Source organism: Gracilinanus agilis, chromosome 2 (assembly GCF_016433145.1).
Source record: "Gracilinanus agilis isolate LMUSP501 chromosome 2, AgileGrace, whole genome shotgun sequence".
NCBI lineage: Eukaryota > Metazoa > Chordata > Mammalia > Didelphimorphia > Didelphidae > Gracilinanus > Gracilinanus agilis.
This window is the reverse complement of record NC_058131.1, coordinates 568,411,766-568,429,009: the sequence shown is the minus strand read 5'-3', so window position 1 is coordinate 568,429,009 and position 17,244 is coordinate 568,411,766. Positions and strand designations below refer to the sequence as shown.

At 43.0% G+C, this 17,244-nt stretch overlaps 1 protein-coding gene across 1 annotated transcript in view; it reads right to left on the bottom strand.

Moving 5' to 3' along the window:
* Positions 1 to 3,578: 3,578 nt before the first annotated feature.
* The window catches only part of ANP32A (acidic nuclear phosphoprotein 32 family member A), a 61,827-nt gene continuing 48,161 nt past the window's right edge, over positions 3,579 to 17,244 (bottom strand). Inside the window, exons 2-7 of the mRNA XM_044665322.1 lie at positions 13,281 to 13,430; positions 12,916 to 13,038; positions 8,031 to 8,229; positions 6,513 to 6,610; positions 4,642 to 4,705; positions 3,579 to 4,283 (exon numbers count right to left, since the gene is read on the bottom strand). Coding sequence (XP_044521257.1) covers positions 4,222 to 4,283; positions 4,642 to 4,705; positions 6,513 to 6,610; positions 8,031 to 8,229; positions 12,916 to 13,038; positions 13,281 to 13,430 — 696 coding nt within the window. The 3' untranslated portion in view covers positions 3,579 to 4,221. The remainder of the gene's footprint in view (positions 4,284 to 4,641; positions 4,706 to 6,512; positions 6,611 to 8,030; positions 8,230 to 12,915; positions 13,039 to 13,280; positions 13,431 to 17,244) is intronic.

Here is a 17,244-nt window from a genome sequence, read left to right as displayed (position 1 = left end):
TCCATGTTTAATGCAACCAGTATGCCATTAAAAAATTCTAGGGCAGAAGGGCAAGGGCTAGGTGAGCAGGGTTAAGTGACTTACCCAAGGCCACATAGCTAGGAAGTACTTATCTGAAGCCACATCCAAACCCAGGTCTTCCTGTCTCCTAGCCTGGTGCTTGGGTCATTTTACCGAAGAGCAAATAAGCTCAAAAAAGTGATGTGAATGGCCTGGACACAGTTAGGGAGCAAGATTGGAACCTAGACTTCTTGCCTCCAGCATTCTTTCCTTAGCACCATTACTGTCTTCTTCATAAAGCCAAGGATGGGGCAGCAACAGTAAGATGGAAGTCATTCAATCCACTAACCTGCCTGTTCATATGTAAGTGACATCCCTGCTGGACATTGCCTTGACCAACTGGATTTTGAATGCCATCAGGAAATTACCACTCTACTTTGTTTTACCATTTTTTTTTGAGGTGGGAGGGTTGGGAACTTTGATTTTATTAGTGTCAGGGAGTCCACAAATTGTACACGGGCAACTCCATTTTCATCCTTGGTAATTTGTACAAAAATATTTATAGCCACGCTCTTTGTAGTGGCAAAAAATTGGAAAATGAGAGAATGTTCTTTAATTGGGGAATGGCTGAACAAAGTGTGGTATCTGCTGGTGATGGAATACTATTGTGTTCAAAGGAATAAAGAACTGGAGGAATTCCATGTGAACTGGAATGACCTCCAGGAATTGATACAAAATGAAAGGAGCAGAACCAGGAGAACCTGATACACAGAGACTGATACACTGTGGTACAATCAAACATAATGGACTTCTCTTCTAGCAGCAATGTAAGGATCCAGAGCAAGGCTGAGGGACTTATGAGAAAGAAAACTAGCCACACTCAGAGGAAGAACTGTGGGAGGAGAAACACAGAAGAAAAACAACTGCTTGAAAACATGGGCTGATGGGGATATTATTGGGGTTGTAGACTCTAAACGATCAACCCTAGTACAACTATCAATAATATGGAAGTAGGTCTTGATCAATGATACATGTAAAACCCAGTGGAATTGTGTGTCGGCTACAGGGAGGGGGGCTGTTTGGGGGAGAGGGAAAGAACACAAATCATGTAACCATGGGAAAATATTCTAAATTTAAAAAAAAAACAATAGCTAAGATTTGAACAGTATTTATTATGTGCAAGGCACTGTGCTAAGGGCTTTAGAATGATTACCTCATTTGATCCTCACAATCACCCTGGAAAGTTGGCACTATTATTATGCCCATTTTATAGACAGGGAAGTTTTTGGGTTTTTTTTGGAAATAACTCATCCAGGGAGAGTTTGAGGCCAGATCTGAACTCCAGCCCTCCTGAGTCCAGGCCTGGCATGCTATCCACTGAGCCAGCTGCCTGGGAAGCTAAGGGATAAAGTGATTATGTTCATGGTTACAGTTTTTAAGTGTTTAGAGGTTACACAGTTTTTAGTGGTTGCTAACCTCTATTCTTGGAATGCTCTCCCTCTTCAACATCAGTACTTTGTAGAGTACCTTCTTTCCTTTAAGACTCAACTCAGCATGAAGCTTTCTCTGATTCCCAGTTTCTAAAGTCTTCTACTGCTAAATTATCTTGTATTTTTGTACAATAATCAGTAGCAAGCATACAGAATGCCGGGGTTTGCAAAGTGCTTTTTGTGTTAATTCCTTTTAGCCTCACTACAACCCTGTAAAGTAGGTACTATTAATTACTCCCTTCTTCAAGAGGAAATTAAAGCCAGGAGATTGACTTGCCTAAGGTCATACAGCTAGTAAACATATACATCTCTATATGAATATGTTGTCTCTCCCAACAGAAGGCAAGCTCCTGGAGGGCAGGGATTGTTTTACTTATATAATGTCTGTACACCCAGCACAGTGCCTGGCACATAACTGATTGTTGTTTAGTTGTTTTCAGTCACGTCTGACTTGAGACCCCTTTTGAGATTTTCTTGGTCAAGAACTAAAGTGGTTTTTTTTTTTCCTTCTCCGGCTCATTTTTACAGATGAGAAAAGAAGGTCAACAGGGTTAAGTGACTTGCTCAGGGTCAAAGAGCCAGTGAGCGTCTGAGGTCATATTTGAGCTCGAGAAGTTGAGTCTTCCTGACTCCAGACCCAGTACTCTCCGCTAGGCCACCTGGCTGGCACATAAGAAGTGCTTAATAAATGTTTGTTGTCTGAGTGACCTAAACCCAAGTCTTTTTGACTCTAAAATTTGCTCTTCTATTCACTGCATTACACAGTTTCAGTGTTTCAGCTGACTACTCATTAAAATGTGAGTTCCTTTGGATCTTGCTGCACCCCTACCCTGACCCCACTTATGTTATTTATAGCCATGGTTTTGTGTAACCAATTAATCCTATTATCTATTACACTACTAAAATCATGGCCACTCATTTAATCGACGAAAGAAAAAGCACTTGTTCTGGCAGCTTTGGGCAAAATGGTCAGGGAATAAAATGTATTAAAAACCCCAATCCTGAAAAGCAAAAACTAGTTGTCCATCACACCAACAGGATAGAGCATAATCGTTGGAGAAGAGGATCCCCTCGGTCCTCTGGTTTGCAAGTCAAAAACAATGGCTGCTTTGACCCAACTGGACTTCCTGGTTCTATTTCATGTAGGAAAAAATAAGCTTCGTTGAGCACAAAAAAACCTGCAGAATTCCTCCTCAAGTATTAATAATGGGCTATCTGGAAAGTATTCATGAACGGCCGTGGGCCACTGGACTCAATAAGCAACCCCAAAAAATTGTATAAAAAGATTTATTGAAATTTATCAATGACAAACAGACATAAAACTCAACGTTTGGCTCTTCTGGGGGAGGGGGAGGGAATTGTTGCAAATGTTCTTTTATACAGATGAAATATTGACTAGGAAATAACAAGTCATTTCTAAAGCGATCCAAAAGAGGGATAGGAAAGAAAAACTGTACATTCACTAGGCAATTGCAGTCATTTCAGACTTCCACTAGGTAAGAAAATACAATTTTGCATTAGTTTTTCCGTGCTCGGGTGTACGAAAAAAGAAACCCCTACATTACATGCAGTACTATCTCCTGCACTTCGGTTTGTAAAAATTGTCAAGTGGAAGTCTTCTCTCATTTTTTTCCCCCCAAATTCTGGAGTGTCATAATATAATACAAAACCAAGCAGAACACACCTTGTTTTTGTCCCTTCCTTTTAAAGGGTTGAAAAAAAAATGTTGTATCTTTAAATTACATTTGTCAAATTAATTTCCCGTAGAACTCAGAGGACTTGAGAACCCTTGGACACCTTCCAAATGTCTGCGAATTTCAGCATTCTGGCGCCTCCCCTAGTCAATACAATGGGGGCAGCTTAGTCTTCTCATAGAACAGAACCCAGCATGAGATCTGGGGAGTGAGGAGGGGACAGAGAAACAGATAGCTAAACAGAGAGAGAGAGAGAGAGAGAGAGAGAGAGAGAGAGAGAGAGAGAGAGAGAGAGAGAGATGGAGACAGAGGAGAGACTATGTGTGTGTATGAGAGAGAGAGAGAGAGAGAGAGAGAGAGAGAGGGTCTACTTAGGGGCCAGGAAAATACTTCTTCAAACCAAGACCCACCCACCCCAACCCACCATGAAACCGTCCCATTGGTTGCTATTTACAAACCACATACATGATTCTGATCCTCCAAGGGGTTCAGGGGCAGCCCAGGCTGAAAGTGGCAAATCACTTGGGAACAAGAAACAAGACATCACCTGCTCAGTATAGCAGCCTCCCCCTGCTGCAGTGGGTGGGTGGGTGATTATGCCTGTGCCATGCAGAGTAGCACCTAGAATATGGCTGGTATTCCATATGCATCCTCGGCTCTGATGGGACAAACCCAAGCCCAGAGCCTACCCATCTGGGGAAATGTCAGCCACCAATATTTCTAAAATGTGAGGAAGCCAATACTCTCCACTCCCAAAATAAGAAACAGATAGAACCACTTGGTTTATACTTGCATTCACGGGGACTAAACCAGACACAAAGAAAAAGTAGGAAAAAAAATTTAAGAGCGGCAGTAAAAATAGTACTTTATTCCACCCCTTCCCACCCCCCACCCAGTCCACTTTTCCCCTCTCATTCCCACAGCAACATTACAATCAGAAAAAAATAAGTTTCGGGAGTAAGGTGGGGTTGGGAAGAAGGAAATATGGGTAAAAACAGTCAAATCACAATAGGAATTTTTCAAAATAGGTTATTCCTTTAGTCATCTTCATCTCCCCCATCTTCGGGTTCTCGTTTTCTCTTCTGTCCCTTTTCTTCTTCTAGAAGAGGAGGGAAAAGGGAAGGGGGAAACATGGTCTAGGTTACATGGATATCCTGTCTTTTTTTTTTTCAGAGAGAAAGGTGGGTCACTGAGAAAGGTGCTAGAGGGGATGCACCTCTGCTACATGTCTGATGGCTACCAACTCAGTCTGTTTCAAACCCAGAAAACAAATACGTATTTATTGGCAAAGCAGGAGAGACAACCAGAGCCTTTGGACAGAGAATCCACCTGACTTAACCTAGGCCCTATCAACTCCTGTGGATGGGGAGGGAAAGCAGAATAAGCTTAGACATCTATGTACAGACGTGACTATCTGGCCAGCTCTGTTCCTAATGAAATCAAAATGAGCGCCTTACCCCCAACTTCATCTTCATCTTCTTCATCATCGACCTCCCCATCATTGTAACCTTCCTCATCCTCCTGAAAGAATGAAAGGTCAGGATATCAAAAATACTGAACCCATTCTGGGGAAGCCTCATGGTCCAGGGAAAGTTTCATGGAAAACAGTTCCATGATATGGAATTTCCTTGATATAGAATTCAAAAGGTTAAGGATAAAATCACTCAAATGCCATAAAGTTCCTTTAATAAAGTATTTTTTTTAAACCCATGCTTTCTGTCTTGGAGACAATTTTAAGAAAGTCAAAGGCTAGGCAAACAGTGTTAAGTGACTTGCCCAGGATCATACAACTGAGAAATATCTGAGGTCAAATTTGAATCCAGGTTCTCCTAGCATCAGGTCCAGCACTCTATCCTTTCTGACTTCTGGCTGTGCCCCTTTTAATCAAATATTAAAGATCTCTCATGTAAGATTTTTTCTAAATGATACTGAATTCCCCTCTCTCTCCTACTTCTCGGGGACACAAGTTCTATAAATTAATTTAAGATGATCACAATCTCAATTTCTAGATTAATATATAATTAACTTATTTATAGATTAGTGTAAGATGATCCCAATCTTAGAATTTCAAGGGCCTGTGAGATCACTAATCTAACCTTCATTACAGGAAGATGTAAGACATGAAGTTCAGAAAAGTAATGAGTCAAGAGCTTGGAGAGACGAAAGCTTAGACCAGAATCTGGACCTCCTGTCTGTCTTCTCATCCAATGTTTTCTTCTAATACCCTCTTACCTGAGCTAAACTTCCTTCTTTCAAGGGACAGGATCTTGTTCTGGCCTACCAGGATTTGATAAATAAGTGTGTATTCATATCCTTTGTCACTTTATAGGTTTTTAATAGAATTGTGGTTGTTGTTTTTTAATATTAGGGAGAGAAAGAAGAATGATAAAGGGAAGTTAAGGTGCTGATGGACTTGCAATTCTTATTTTTTTTTAACCCTTTACTTTCTGTCCTAGTAATAATTCTAAGACAGAAGGGCAAGGGCTGGGCAAACAAGGTTTCACTATCATTGGACCCCACTTTATATTCCTGAAAAAAGCAATTGTCAACAGAACCTCTACGGAAAGAAACTTGTTTTGAATATACTGAAGAGAACCCACTGCCTAAAGAAGCCCTGGGATTTTTTTTTAAATAAAGGAAAACTTTCCTTTGTTAAAGAGATCTGAAAAAGAATTAGGCATTGGGTCCAGTGTTGGCAGCATTATGTGATAGAAGAAACTCAGTTAAGAAACCTACATTCTGATCTAGCTAGGGCTACTTATACCTGAACCCATTGGCTAGTGGTGTTACCTTGGGCAAGCATTTTACCTTTCTTTCTCTGGGTCTCAGCTTCCTTATCTGTCAAACAAAGGTAGGAAACTGGATGCTCTGTAAAGACTTTTTCAGGTCTAATATCCTCTGACTGTATCATATCATATAGTAGCTAGGTGGCACAGTGGAGAAAGTCCTGGGCTTGGTATCACAAAGGTCCAAGTTCAAATCCCAGCCCAGCTACTTACTGACCTTTAACCAGAATTAATCTCTCTGAGCCTCACAATTTCCTCATCTGTAAAACAAGAGGTGGGTCTCTAGGTTCCTTTCCAGCTCAAAAATCTAGGCTCAAGCTAAGCAGCACAATGAATAGAGTACCAGTCTTGGAGTCAAATCTGGTCTCACTGACCCTGGGCAAGTCACTTAACTGCCATTGCCTCCCCCTTACTGCTCTTCTGTCTCATAACTGATACTAAGACAGAAGGTAAGGATTAAAAAAAAACAAACAATTCTAAGCATAGAGCCTCTAGATGAGGCCTCAATTCTCACATCCCAGTGTGGCCTGGAGCTTTCTTACCTCTTCTTCTCCACTCACGTCCTCCTCTTCTCCTTCTTCTTCCTCATCATCATCTTCTTCATCCTCCACTACCTGGGCATCTTCATCATACTCTTCCTCTGCACAATCAGAGCCCAAATTGGAGAGATTAGCTCGTTTTTCCTCTCCCATACATGCTTTCTAGACTATAGGGGCCCACGTTCTTAGAATGTGTAACCAATGACAGCAACATTTGCCCCCAGGTTTCTAAGTCACCCTACCTCTAATTTCTTTCTTCTTACATCCCAAGGCTTGGGTGAAAACAAAACAACTACAGATCTATAACAACAGTGTTATTAACCATTACATGAAGAGCCTTGCTATTGAAAAGTGTTCCAACTCTTTTTAGACGTCACTAACAGCAGAAACAGCAAAAGCTCTCTTATTAGGGAACTGGAAACGTCAAAAGTCCTCAGGAGGAAGCAAAATGGGGACTTGGACCATATTCAAAATGCCACCTTTCTGGGTGCAACAATTCACAGGACTTAGAAAGATCTGATTCAGCTTCTCTGCCAAAGTAAATAGGATACAATCATCAGAACGATTTAGGTCAAAAAGGAAAAATAAATACTTTGTCTGAATTATTCAATGATCGCCTCAATTCTCTCCTTTCCTTTGGCAGCAAAGACCCCACCAAAGGCTGCAAGATTGACCAGATTTTGGAATCATTTCAAAATACAGGGGAAAACCAGGAGGTGGGGCTTCTCTGCCTCTCATCTCTCCAGAGCGCCCTGAAAAGGAAGTCAGCTGTTTCCTCAAGCTTACTTCACTCTGGCTTTTGAGTACACCTTGCCTAGACGTGGTCTTTATGGCCAAAGGCCTCTGTAATCCTTTAGTTCCCTGGGCCACAGCTGCTAGGAGAATGCAGGTGATTTCTCTATCCCTACACGGAGAGAGGTGAAGACATCATCTGTCCCAGATGAGCAGGGAGAGAGCAGCACCAAGCGCCAATCTGTCCCCAAAGCTAAAGAGGTAAAGTCAGCAGAAGAGAACACTAACCTTTATCTGTACTGATTATAGAGGGCAAGAGAAGGACATTCTCAGCTCCCACCTTAACCTCCTTGACCAGCTTACCCACAGCAGAGTGATTAAACTCTTGGTCATACTATACTAAGGCCCAGGAGAATTTCCTTGCCTGGGAGGCTTTAGGAAAAAAGGCAGAATTCAAAGGAAAAAGGATTTACTCCAATTATATGGCTTTTGGCCTGAGGATGGGGCAATTTTAGGATCCCCTGGGAGGCTTTGTGGTTGAGGCCACATCACACTCTTCTGTTGAGGACTCTAGAAAGAGGATAAATGGATATCCCACCCTCTTAGGTTGGATTTGTCTGGTCTGGAAACAGAAGCATGAACTCAGTGACTTTCTGGATTGCCCTTAGTCTTTACCTGTTCTTGGCTTATTCTCTGTAAAGAAGAAGCAAAGAACAGCAGAAGCTTAAGAGCCTAGGTGTCAAGGATAAAGGCATCTGTGAACATACTTGCTTCCCACGGGTTACATACCGTCTTCATCTTCCTCGTCATCTTCAAGCCCCTCCACGTACCCCTCAACATCCGAGTCAGGGGCCTCCTTGTCATCTCGGTCATAGCCATCAAGGTATGTGAGTTGGGGGAGGAGTTTGAAAACATTTTCTCTGTAGTCATTCAAGTTAGTAACCTCACAATTAAAAAGATCTAAGCTCTTGAGGTTTTCTAACTTTTTCTGAAAGCAAAATGCAAACAAACAGTGAATCAATAATATAAGAGGATTAGAATTTGAAATAAGGAAAGCTAGAGAAGTAATTATTAACAATAGAACAAATATGTATTAAGTGTCTACTATGGAATAAGCATGGTCAGTGTATCACAGTCAATGGTACATAATCTAAATATGCCAGGCATGGTGTCTGCCCTCATAGAACTGAAAGTCTATTAGAAGGGAAATAGATCTTAATTATATATATATAAAATGTGAAATGTTATATAAGAGAATTACTATATGAGATCTGAAGGGAAAGAGTGTTTAAACAGGATAGAATGGAGAGAATCAGGGCAGGCTTCCTTCAGAAAGTGGTACTAGAATTGTACTTTTAAAGATAGACAAAGTGAAAGGACATTGTAGTCATCATAAGGACCTCTGGGAAAAAAGTGGTAAGAGCATATCAGGAAGAGCAGGGGAGGGAGAGGGAGAGGGAGAAAGAGACAGAGAGGAAAGACAGACAGAAAGAGGAGAAATTGTCAAAGAGAGTGGAATAAAAGAGAGGAGAGATGAATCTCTCTCACATTTACACACATGCACGTGCGCGCGCGCGCGCACACACACACACACACACACACACACACACACACACACGGCGGAGGAAACAGAGAGGATAGTCAGAGAGAGACAGAGATAGACAGAGAGAGACAGAAGAAGGAGAAGGAGAAGGAGAAGGAGAAGGAGAAGGAGAAGGAGAAGGAGAAGGAGAAGGAGAAGGAGAAGGAGAAGAAGGAGAAAGAGGAGAAAGAGGAGAAAGAGGAGAAGAGGGAGAGAGGGTTGGAGGTGTGTGTGTGTGGAGATGAGAGACAGAAAGAGACCCAGAAAGAAAACATAGAGAAAAGAGGGAAGGAGAGAGACAGGAAGGGAGAGAAAGACCAGTACACTTTGACTAGAGTGTAGATGGCATGAAGTGAGGTAAGAAATAAGGCTCAAAAAGTTCTAATGGCCACCAGACAGGGGAGGGCCTTTCACATGCTAGGGAAGTGGAATTGGAATTTTATTCTAGAGGAAATAGGGAGCCCTTGGAAACTGTTTTCTAGCCTCTGCAGTGACAATTAAATCTGTGAATAAGGAGCAACATTGTCAAGGATGGATCAGAGAGGGGAGACTAGAGCTGGGACCTGTCGGAAGGCTTTTTAAAATAGCCTAAGTGGGTGGCAGCAAAGGCAAGATCTATCCACTAACCCCTTGAAAGCAAAATTAATTTAGCAACCACATTAACCCCATCTGGGCTAAAAGGCTTCCCTAAGCCAGGAAATGATCTATCTGTGCAGGCCTTTTAATGATTTCAATCAGCTCTCAATTCTCCAGGGGCTTTCCAAATTATTGTTTCCCTTCTCCTTCCTGTTGCCCAAGCTGTGGCCACATGTTCCCTTCTAGGAGCACTCTTCGTGTACAGGAGTGCTAAAAAGAGTGTGGAGTATAGTCCTGAAATGTTCATTTGTTTCCATTTAGGATTTAGATGTGTGAGGTTTAAGAGCTCTTTCTGACAAAACCTCTGGTCCTCAAATTCTGAGATCACTTAGTTCAAGAAAAACTGGCACAAAGGTCAGGAAGAAAAAAAGGAAATTTTGCTACACTCCGATCAGAATAGCTCTCTGTTTTCCAGGCAATTTTAGTAAAAATAATAAGAATTTGCATTGGACAGTGCCTTTTTTCCCTCAAAGTCAATTCATATATTATGGATCTCATTTAATTATCATATTATTTTATTATGGATCTCATTTCAAGGGAAAAAAATTCCCAAGAACCATAGGGGAGGTAAGGTTCTTATGTCTCCATTTGGCAGAAGAGAGAACTAAGTCTTCCTCAGAGAGGTAAAGTGTGAGGTCTGAAGGGACACAGTTAAGGATTCAGCTAGAATCCAGGCCTCTTGGTTTTCCAAAACTGTTTATTTTTTTAAAACCCTTACCTTCTATCTTAGAATCTATACTCAGTATTGGTTCCAAGGCAGAAAAGTGGTAAGAGCTAGGCAACTGGGGTTAAGTGACTTGCTCAGGGTCATACAGCTAGGACCTCCAGGACCTCCTGTCTCCAGGACTGGCTCTCTATCCACTGAGCTGCCTTCTATCCCATGCTCTTAAGGAGTCAGGAACACACACCTTTTGAAATAGTCCACATTCTGAACAAACAGAACAGAGTTGAGAATCCAGAAGGAAAAAAATGGAAGGTGGCTAAAATTAAGGACATGAATGCCACAGGTGAACATGATCAACTAATATTACAGGGGAGCTAAATAGTTAGCCACGGAGGGCACAATCTGGGGGTGGGCCTCCTTCATCGCCCGATATCTCCATTCCACCAAAAGCAGGTTTATACCACCTAGTGGCTCAGTTCAGAAAACACAACACATCTTGTTCACTCTCCATGGTAAGCAGGTCCTCCCATGGGTATTTTTAGTGGCTCACAACAGTTCCAATATTTAAGATCACTAATGATTGCACAAGGAACTGTACCAATGAATCAGTAAGTAGTATAACATGCCCAATAGTGTGGGGACATCAAGCGAGGTGCCAGGGATACAAAAACAACAATCAAAACAATCAGCACCCACACTGTCATCAAATCTGGCCTCAGGCACTTCCTAGCTGTATGACCCTGGATAAGTCACTTAATCCTAATTACCTAGCCCTTAAGGCTCTTCAGCCTAGAAACCGATACTTAACATATAAAGGTTAAAAAATACAATAGAGCACAGGGCCCTTAGACCCAAGGATTTTTCTAAAGACCTTTCTAGCTCTCATCCAATGAGCTTGGGCTGATCTTATGATTATCTCCTTCCTAGCAAAAAACTGTTTCTTTTCAGGTGGGAAATTCAGCTACCCCAGAAGGTAGTGAATCCTTTATCATCTGAAAGAGAGAGAGAGAGAGAGAGAGAGAGAGAGAGAGAGAGCGCGCGCTAACCTCTTGGAAATGAAGGAATATCCTTTGATGAGCCTTCCATTTTAGAGATCGTCTTATTGTAACATGATTGGAAAGTGAAGGTGGTGCCTGCTTCACTTTTACTGTCATTCCCATTTCAAAGTCCAAGAAATTGAGACTCAAGCAAATCTGCCCAATGGAACCAGCCCCATCCTTCTCAGGATAGCTAGGGAGTGAAGTGGAGAGTGCTGGACCTGGAATCAGGAAGACTCCTCTTCCTAGAGTTCAAATCTGACCTCAAAAACTCACTGGCTGTGTGACTTTGGACAAGTTACTTAAACTGGTTTGCCTCAGTTTCCCCATCTGTCAAATAAGCTGGAGAAAGAAATGGCAACCCACTCCAAGAAAACCCCAAATGTAGTCATAAAGAGTAGGGCATGACTGAAAAAACAAATAAACAGTCCCTCTCAGCTCTAGCTCACAAGAAATGCTTGCTCTGCTTTCTTTATTGCAAAATGCTTACCTTCTGTCTTTAGAATTAATATCGCATATTGTTTCTAAGGTAGAAAAGCAGTAACGGCTAGGCAATGGGAGTTAAGAGACTTGCCCAGGGTCACATGGCTAAGAAGGGTCTGAGGCCACATTTGAACCCAGGCCCCTGAATTCACTGAGCCATCTAGCTGGCCTCCTGCTGTTTTCTAATTTGCTGAGCCCCTACATTCCAGGGATGCAAAAGTGCTTTCTAATCTTACTCCAAGCTAGAAGCTGATGGGTCTCCATTTCACTCCTATGCTAGGCACATGCTAAGAAGCTTATTAATTCCCAGCCCAGGAATTCAAAAATGGTGAATTCATTCAGAGGGGCTGCGATGTGCAAGTTCTAGAAGGAAAAGGTTTGATACCTAAATTGACAACATGGACAAGATTACAGGGAGAATGCTCAGCTGTTCTGAACAGACTGCTTAAGTATCCAGAGGCACTTGAGAGGCACTCATTTACAATCTACCAGATGTGTTAATCTAATCGGGAATCATTCTGCATTCATTAAAGCAGGTCCCCTCAGGATCTCTACTAGGTAACACTTTGTTAACCCAATTCTAGTTACTAGCTTTCCTACCAATTACTAAGCCACTTAAAGTGATAGAGTACTTTAAAATACATACTTAAAATTCAGACTTGCTTTCCTTTGCAAATTAATATGAATTCGTGAAGCCTAGCCATGTCTGTGGCTTTCAGAGTCCCATAACAAGTAAAAGGTTCACATCCAGGAAAGAGAAATGGGAACTTATTCCATTTGGGTCACCTTTCCCCGGGAGGCTGTAAATGTAAGCTGTTCCAGCAGATTAATGTCCAAGAGATTAGAACCTAGAAGCTGATCCCACAGACTCACAGAATGTCAGAGAGGGAGCTAAGAGATCACTTGCTTTAACATCTCCATTTCACAGATGAGAAAAATGAGGCAAAGTGAGGTTCCTCAAGTTCCTAGAGAGTATCAGGGTGGTGTAGAGGAAAAAGTACAGGTAAAGGAACTGGAAGGTAGGAGCTTTGGCTCTAGCTTGTGATTAGAGAAGCCATTTAATCACCGGGTCTCAATTTCCTCTCTGCCAAATGGGGACGACAGACCTTATTGGTCAATCATGCGATCCTGTGATGATCACACATGTGATAATATGTGCAAAAGGATTTTGGAAAAGTCATACAAGCGTAAAGGTTATTGTGATTCTCCAATGAGATTTTCACTCATTTGATTTGTCTTGGGGGCAGGGGGCATCACGTACTAATCACTCACCAGCGGGTCTATTGTACTGAGGTCTTTTATTTTGTTTCCACTTAGATTTAGATGTGTGAGGTTCGGGCACTTTTCTGCCAATACTTCCAGTCCTCCCGAGATTCTGTTGTCACTTAGTTCAAGCTGAGGAAGGGAAGGAAAAAAGCCACCACTTCACATGAGTATAGCAGCCTGAAAACCGGCTCGCCCCACCCTCCCTTCTCAGTCCTCACATTCCCCACCAAAGAGCGAGGCTACTAGTCACGAGAAATTATCTGGCAAGTTGGAGCAGACATCTGGCACTTAACTTCAATTATGCTCCTCAAATATAAAATAATGACTCCCCACCTCCACATAGCACACACATTCCAATTACTTTTATTTACCTTCTTAAGTTTGTTTAACTTTGGTAAGTTTGCAACTGAAGAGATGCCTACGTTGATTGTACTTAAGAACTCCAGTTCTTCAAATTCATCTGTGAGGCCTTCGATTTTACCATCATATGACCGACAGTTGTCCAGGACAAGCTCTTTCACCTGCAAGGGGAAAACGCCCGTGTGAGAGAAAGCCTGTAGGGGGGCAGGGGAAGAGAGAGGGAGAGAAGAGGCCTCCCTGCCAGCCTGAACAATGGGAACAGAACAGGAGTGGGGGGAGGAGTAGGAAGCCTTCTGTAATTACACCACAGGGTAGACTTTTCCAGGTTTGGGCGTCATGTTGCTGACGACACAAAGATAGCATTACAAAATGTGGTCTTTCTCCCTTGGGTCTGGAAACACTAAGGAATGGTGGAGGGAGAGAGGGAAGGAGGGAGGGAGGGAGAACAGAGGAAGATGAGGGGAGGAGATGAAGCCAGTTTCCTGAACTTAGGAGCGTATTAGGCCATGGCAGAAGAGGAAATACAGGGGTACAGACCCAACTTAGTGAAGACAGCCTTGGCTAGTTGTGATAATTGCCACATTCCAATCCAGTAGCCAAGAGCTCTCAAATTCCCATTAAAAAAATAACACATACACAAGGCACAGCCCCAAAGCCACCTGACTTAATGCTACCTGCCAGCATCTGCCTCGGCAACAAGAGGGTTAGGAAATCTTCCATGCTTGAAAAGTAGCATCTCACTGGATTTCCTTCTCCTTGGGTCACTCATCGCCAGTCACTGCCTGCCCTCTAGCCTTATTTCTCATCTTTCTCCCCTCTTGGGGTCAGCCATGTGGCTCACTTTATATTTACCCTTGTTTCTTCTTCTGTCTCCTTGGGCTTTCCTGGCACCCATACTTTTTTGTATGTTCCCTTGATCTTAAAGTCCCTCATCAAGCCACTGAAACTTCACCTTTCTTTAGCATTCTCTAACACTTGGACTTTCCTCTCTCTCAGTCTCTCCCTCCTTTCCCTCCTCCCTCCCTTCTTCTCCCTCTCCCTCTCCCCTTCCTGGAAACTCAGTCTTATTATGGTTATTGCCAAGATAATTTCCATCATGCTTGGATAATGGAGGCAGCTGTGCTATGGCAGGAAACAACCACCGTCGCCACCGCCACCACCACCACCCATTGGATTTGACATCAGAGGACAAGTGTTCAAATCCTGACCTTACCATATGCTACTGAGGTAACCTTGGGGGGAGTCAATTAACTTCCTTGTGCCTCAGTTTCCTTATCTGGAAAATGAGCATGCTAATATAGGCAGTGCTATGAGGAATGCCATGACAATTAAACTATATTTTACAAATGTAAGCAAGGTATTCTATAAACAAACAGGTAAACATCAGGTAAATGGCAGCTACTATTCTCCTCACTTTGTTATCTGATTAGGGACAGAAGCTAGTAGACCACACAGAGCAGTGATGGCAAAACCAAGTGCCCTGTCTGCCCCCCCCAGACTGTGTGTGGTGCCACCCCCCCAAGTGGCAGGTGGGCCCCCCCCAACTCTACCCTACACAGGGGAGGGAGAAAGCACTCTCACTGGGCTGCTGGGCAGACGGGTGGGGAGATGCAGGGGAGAGGAGGAAGTGAGCCGCTCCACTAGAGTCCCTCTGCCTTTCTAGCAGAGAGGGCTCTGCGTGCCATAGATTTGCCATCACAGCCATAGAGCTTCAAAGCACTCTTAGAGGTCATCTAGTCTAAGCCCCCTTTGAATGAGAGGGAAACTGAGACCTTTATAGAGAAGGGGCAGGACAAGGGCCAGAGCCTGGGGCCTGGATCCCTCACGATATAAAGGCTGTTCTTGACTCCTCAGGGCTCAAGATCTGGTTTTTGGCCTTTGTTGTTTTTGTATGTGGGCTGTTTTCTGAGGGGTAATGGAAAGATGACCAAGGGCACAGATAAGGGAAAATCACAAACTCAGGGCCTGCCCTCAGCAAATTGCCAAGTCAGCAGTTTGTCTGGAGTCTCTCCAGACAAGTTTCCCTCTTTCTTCACATTCTTCCTCCTCCCTCCCCCTTACCCCTACCCCCAACACAAGGCGAGCACACTGATGCCCTTCTGCTCTTTCTTCCAGCAATCCAGAGCTTTCATTCCTACCAAGGAGTAAATAATTTATAGCAGCTTAAAGGGGAATTTTGCACTTTGAGAGGAGTCAAATCTTTCGCCTAAAAGGATGAAGCTCTAATGTGGAATTCTAAGGAAAGAATAGCAGCGGGGAGAAAAGGGGGACCGAGAGAAAGTTCTCCAAGTCTCTGACATCCCATCTTATTTTAAGGCAGAAATAACACAAGAAGGGCCTGGGCAAACTCCACTAACTCTGGAGTTGTTTCTCACAGTGGGTCATTCTCTTTGTAAAGAAGTTTGGTTTGCTTAGCTACAGAGCTGGAATATTCAGTGTCCTCTCCCTCCTTCCCCCCAGTGCAAAGGGAAAAACGAGATTTCTTGACGGCATGAGAAAAGGAAAGGGAGAAGAGGTGACAAACAGAGCAGACATATGGCTTGCCCCAACACCCCAGCCAGCAAATACAGCACAAAGGGTGCTGCCTGCACAACAGGGCTAGATTTGGGATCATTGGCAACATACTAGCCTTCTGTTTTCTTTCCTCCTCCTCAGCCCCAGGGGCTGCTTCCCCACCGTGGTCCACTGGACTCATTCCCAGAGAACCTCATTTCCACTGCATAAGCCTGGTAAAAAGGGACATATCCTCCTGACTGCTGCTACCTCTCCCAAGGGAGAAGAGGAAGTCTGCAAGATGAAGTCACTGATTTTAATTTTCATGGTTACGTCCATTTTACAGATGGAGAAGCAAGAAACTGGACCTGACCCAAAGTTTCTTTCTCTCTCTCAAGTTTCTCCCAGGAGGTAGTGGATGGAAAAGATAAAGTTCAGTTCAGTTTTCCAAGGTTATTTGTTAAACAAAATGCACATGGGAGAAAATGATAATCAACCTTAACTTCCAGGAACAATGAATTCCTCTTTGCTCTTAGGTCTGGGATCTCCCATATTTCTGAAAGGTGTGATAATACTATGGTCAGAGTCCAAGTGAGGAACCAAGGAGGGCACAGAAGACCAAACAGCGGAACTCCAAACTCCAGGATATTTTAGATAAAGCACCCAATAAGGACAATAGCATGGGTTATCTACCCTCAAATCAGGAGGACATAAGATCCTAAGAGGGGTAGGTAGGTGGCTCAGTGAATGGGGAGTTGGCCTGACAGTGGTAGAGATCTTGGGTAAATCTGACCTCTGACATTTTCTAGCTATATGACCCTGGGCAAGTCACTGAACCCCAATTGCCTAGTCTTTATCACTCTTCTGCCTTGGAACTGATACCTAGTATGGATTCTAAGATGGAAGGCAAGGGTTTTTTTGTTTTTTTAAAAAGCAGGAAAGAAAGATCCTTGAAAGCAGGAGCTGTTGTTTTTGTAACTCACCCCACCCTCCTCAACTCTAAGCCCACCCAGTCCCTTGCCCAGAGCAAGCAATTAAATGCTTGAATTAAAAACAGAAATAAAGGATTCTCCTTATTGTTGCCTCATAAGCAACACTTGTTTCTGGAGAACATGGGACTACTATGTAACTAGCGTCCACAGTAACTTTAAGATACCATGAGATTTGGGATTGGGTGTGGGGATACTGTGGCATTCGCAGGATTGTTGTTCCTAGATTTACAGCTAGATGGGACCTCAGATGTCATAGAGGCCAATTTCTTCATTTTATAGAGGAGGAAAGGCCTAGAGAGCTTAAGTGACCTGCCTAAGGTCATACAAGAAATATCAGAGCTAAGATTTTGATCCATACAATTTTTTACTGAGTAAGGGGCCTCATAAAGCATTGAATTCCATCCGTACCTGCAAAAGAATCCTCAGTTTCATATGCAGAGGGAAAACCTACTACCTCTTTCTCTTTCCTCCTCCTCCTCCTCCTCCTCCT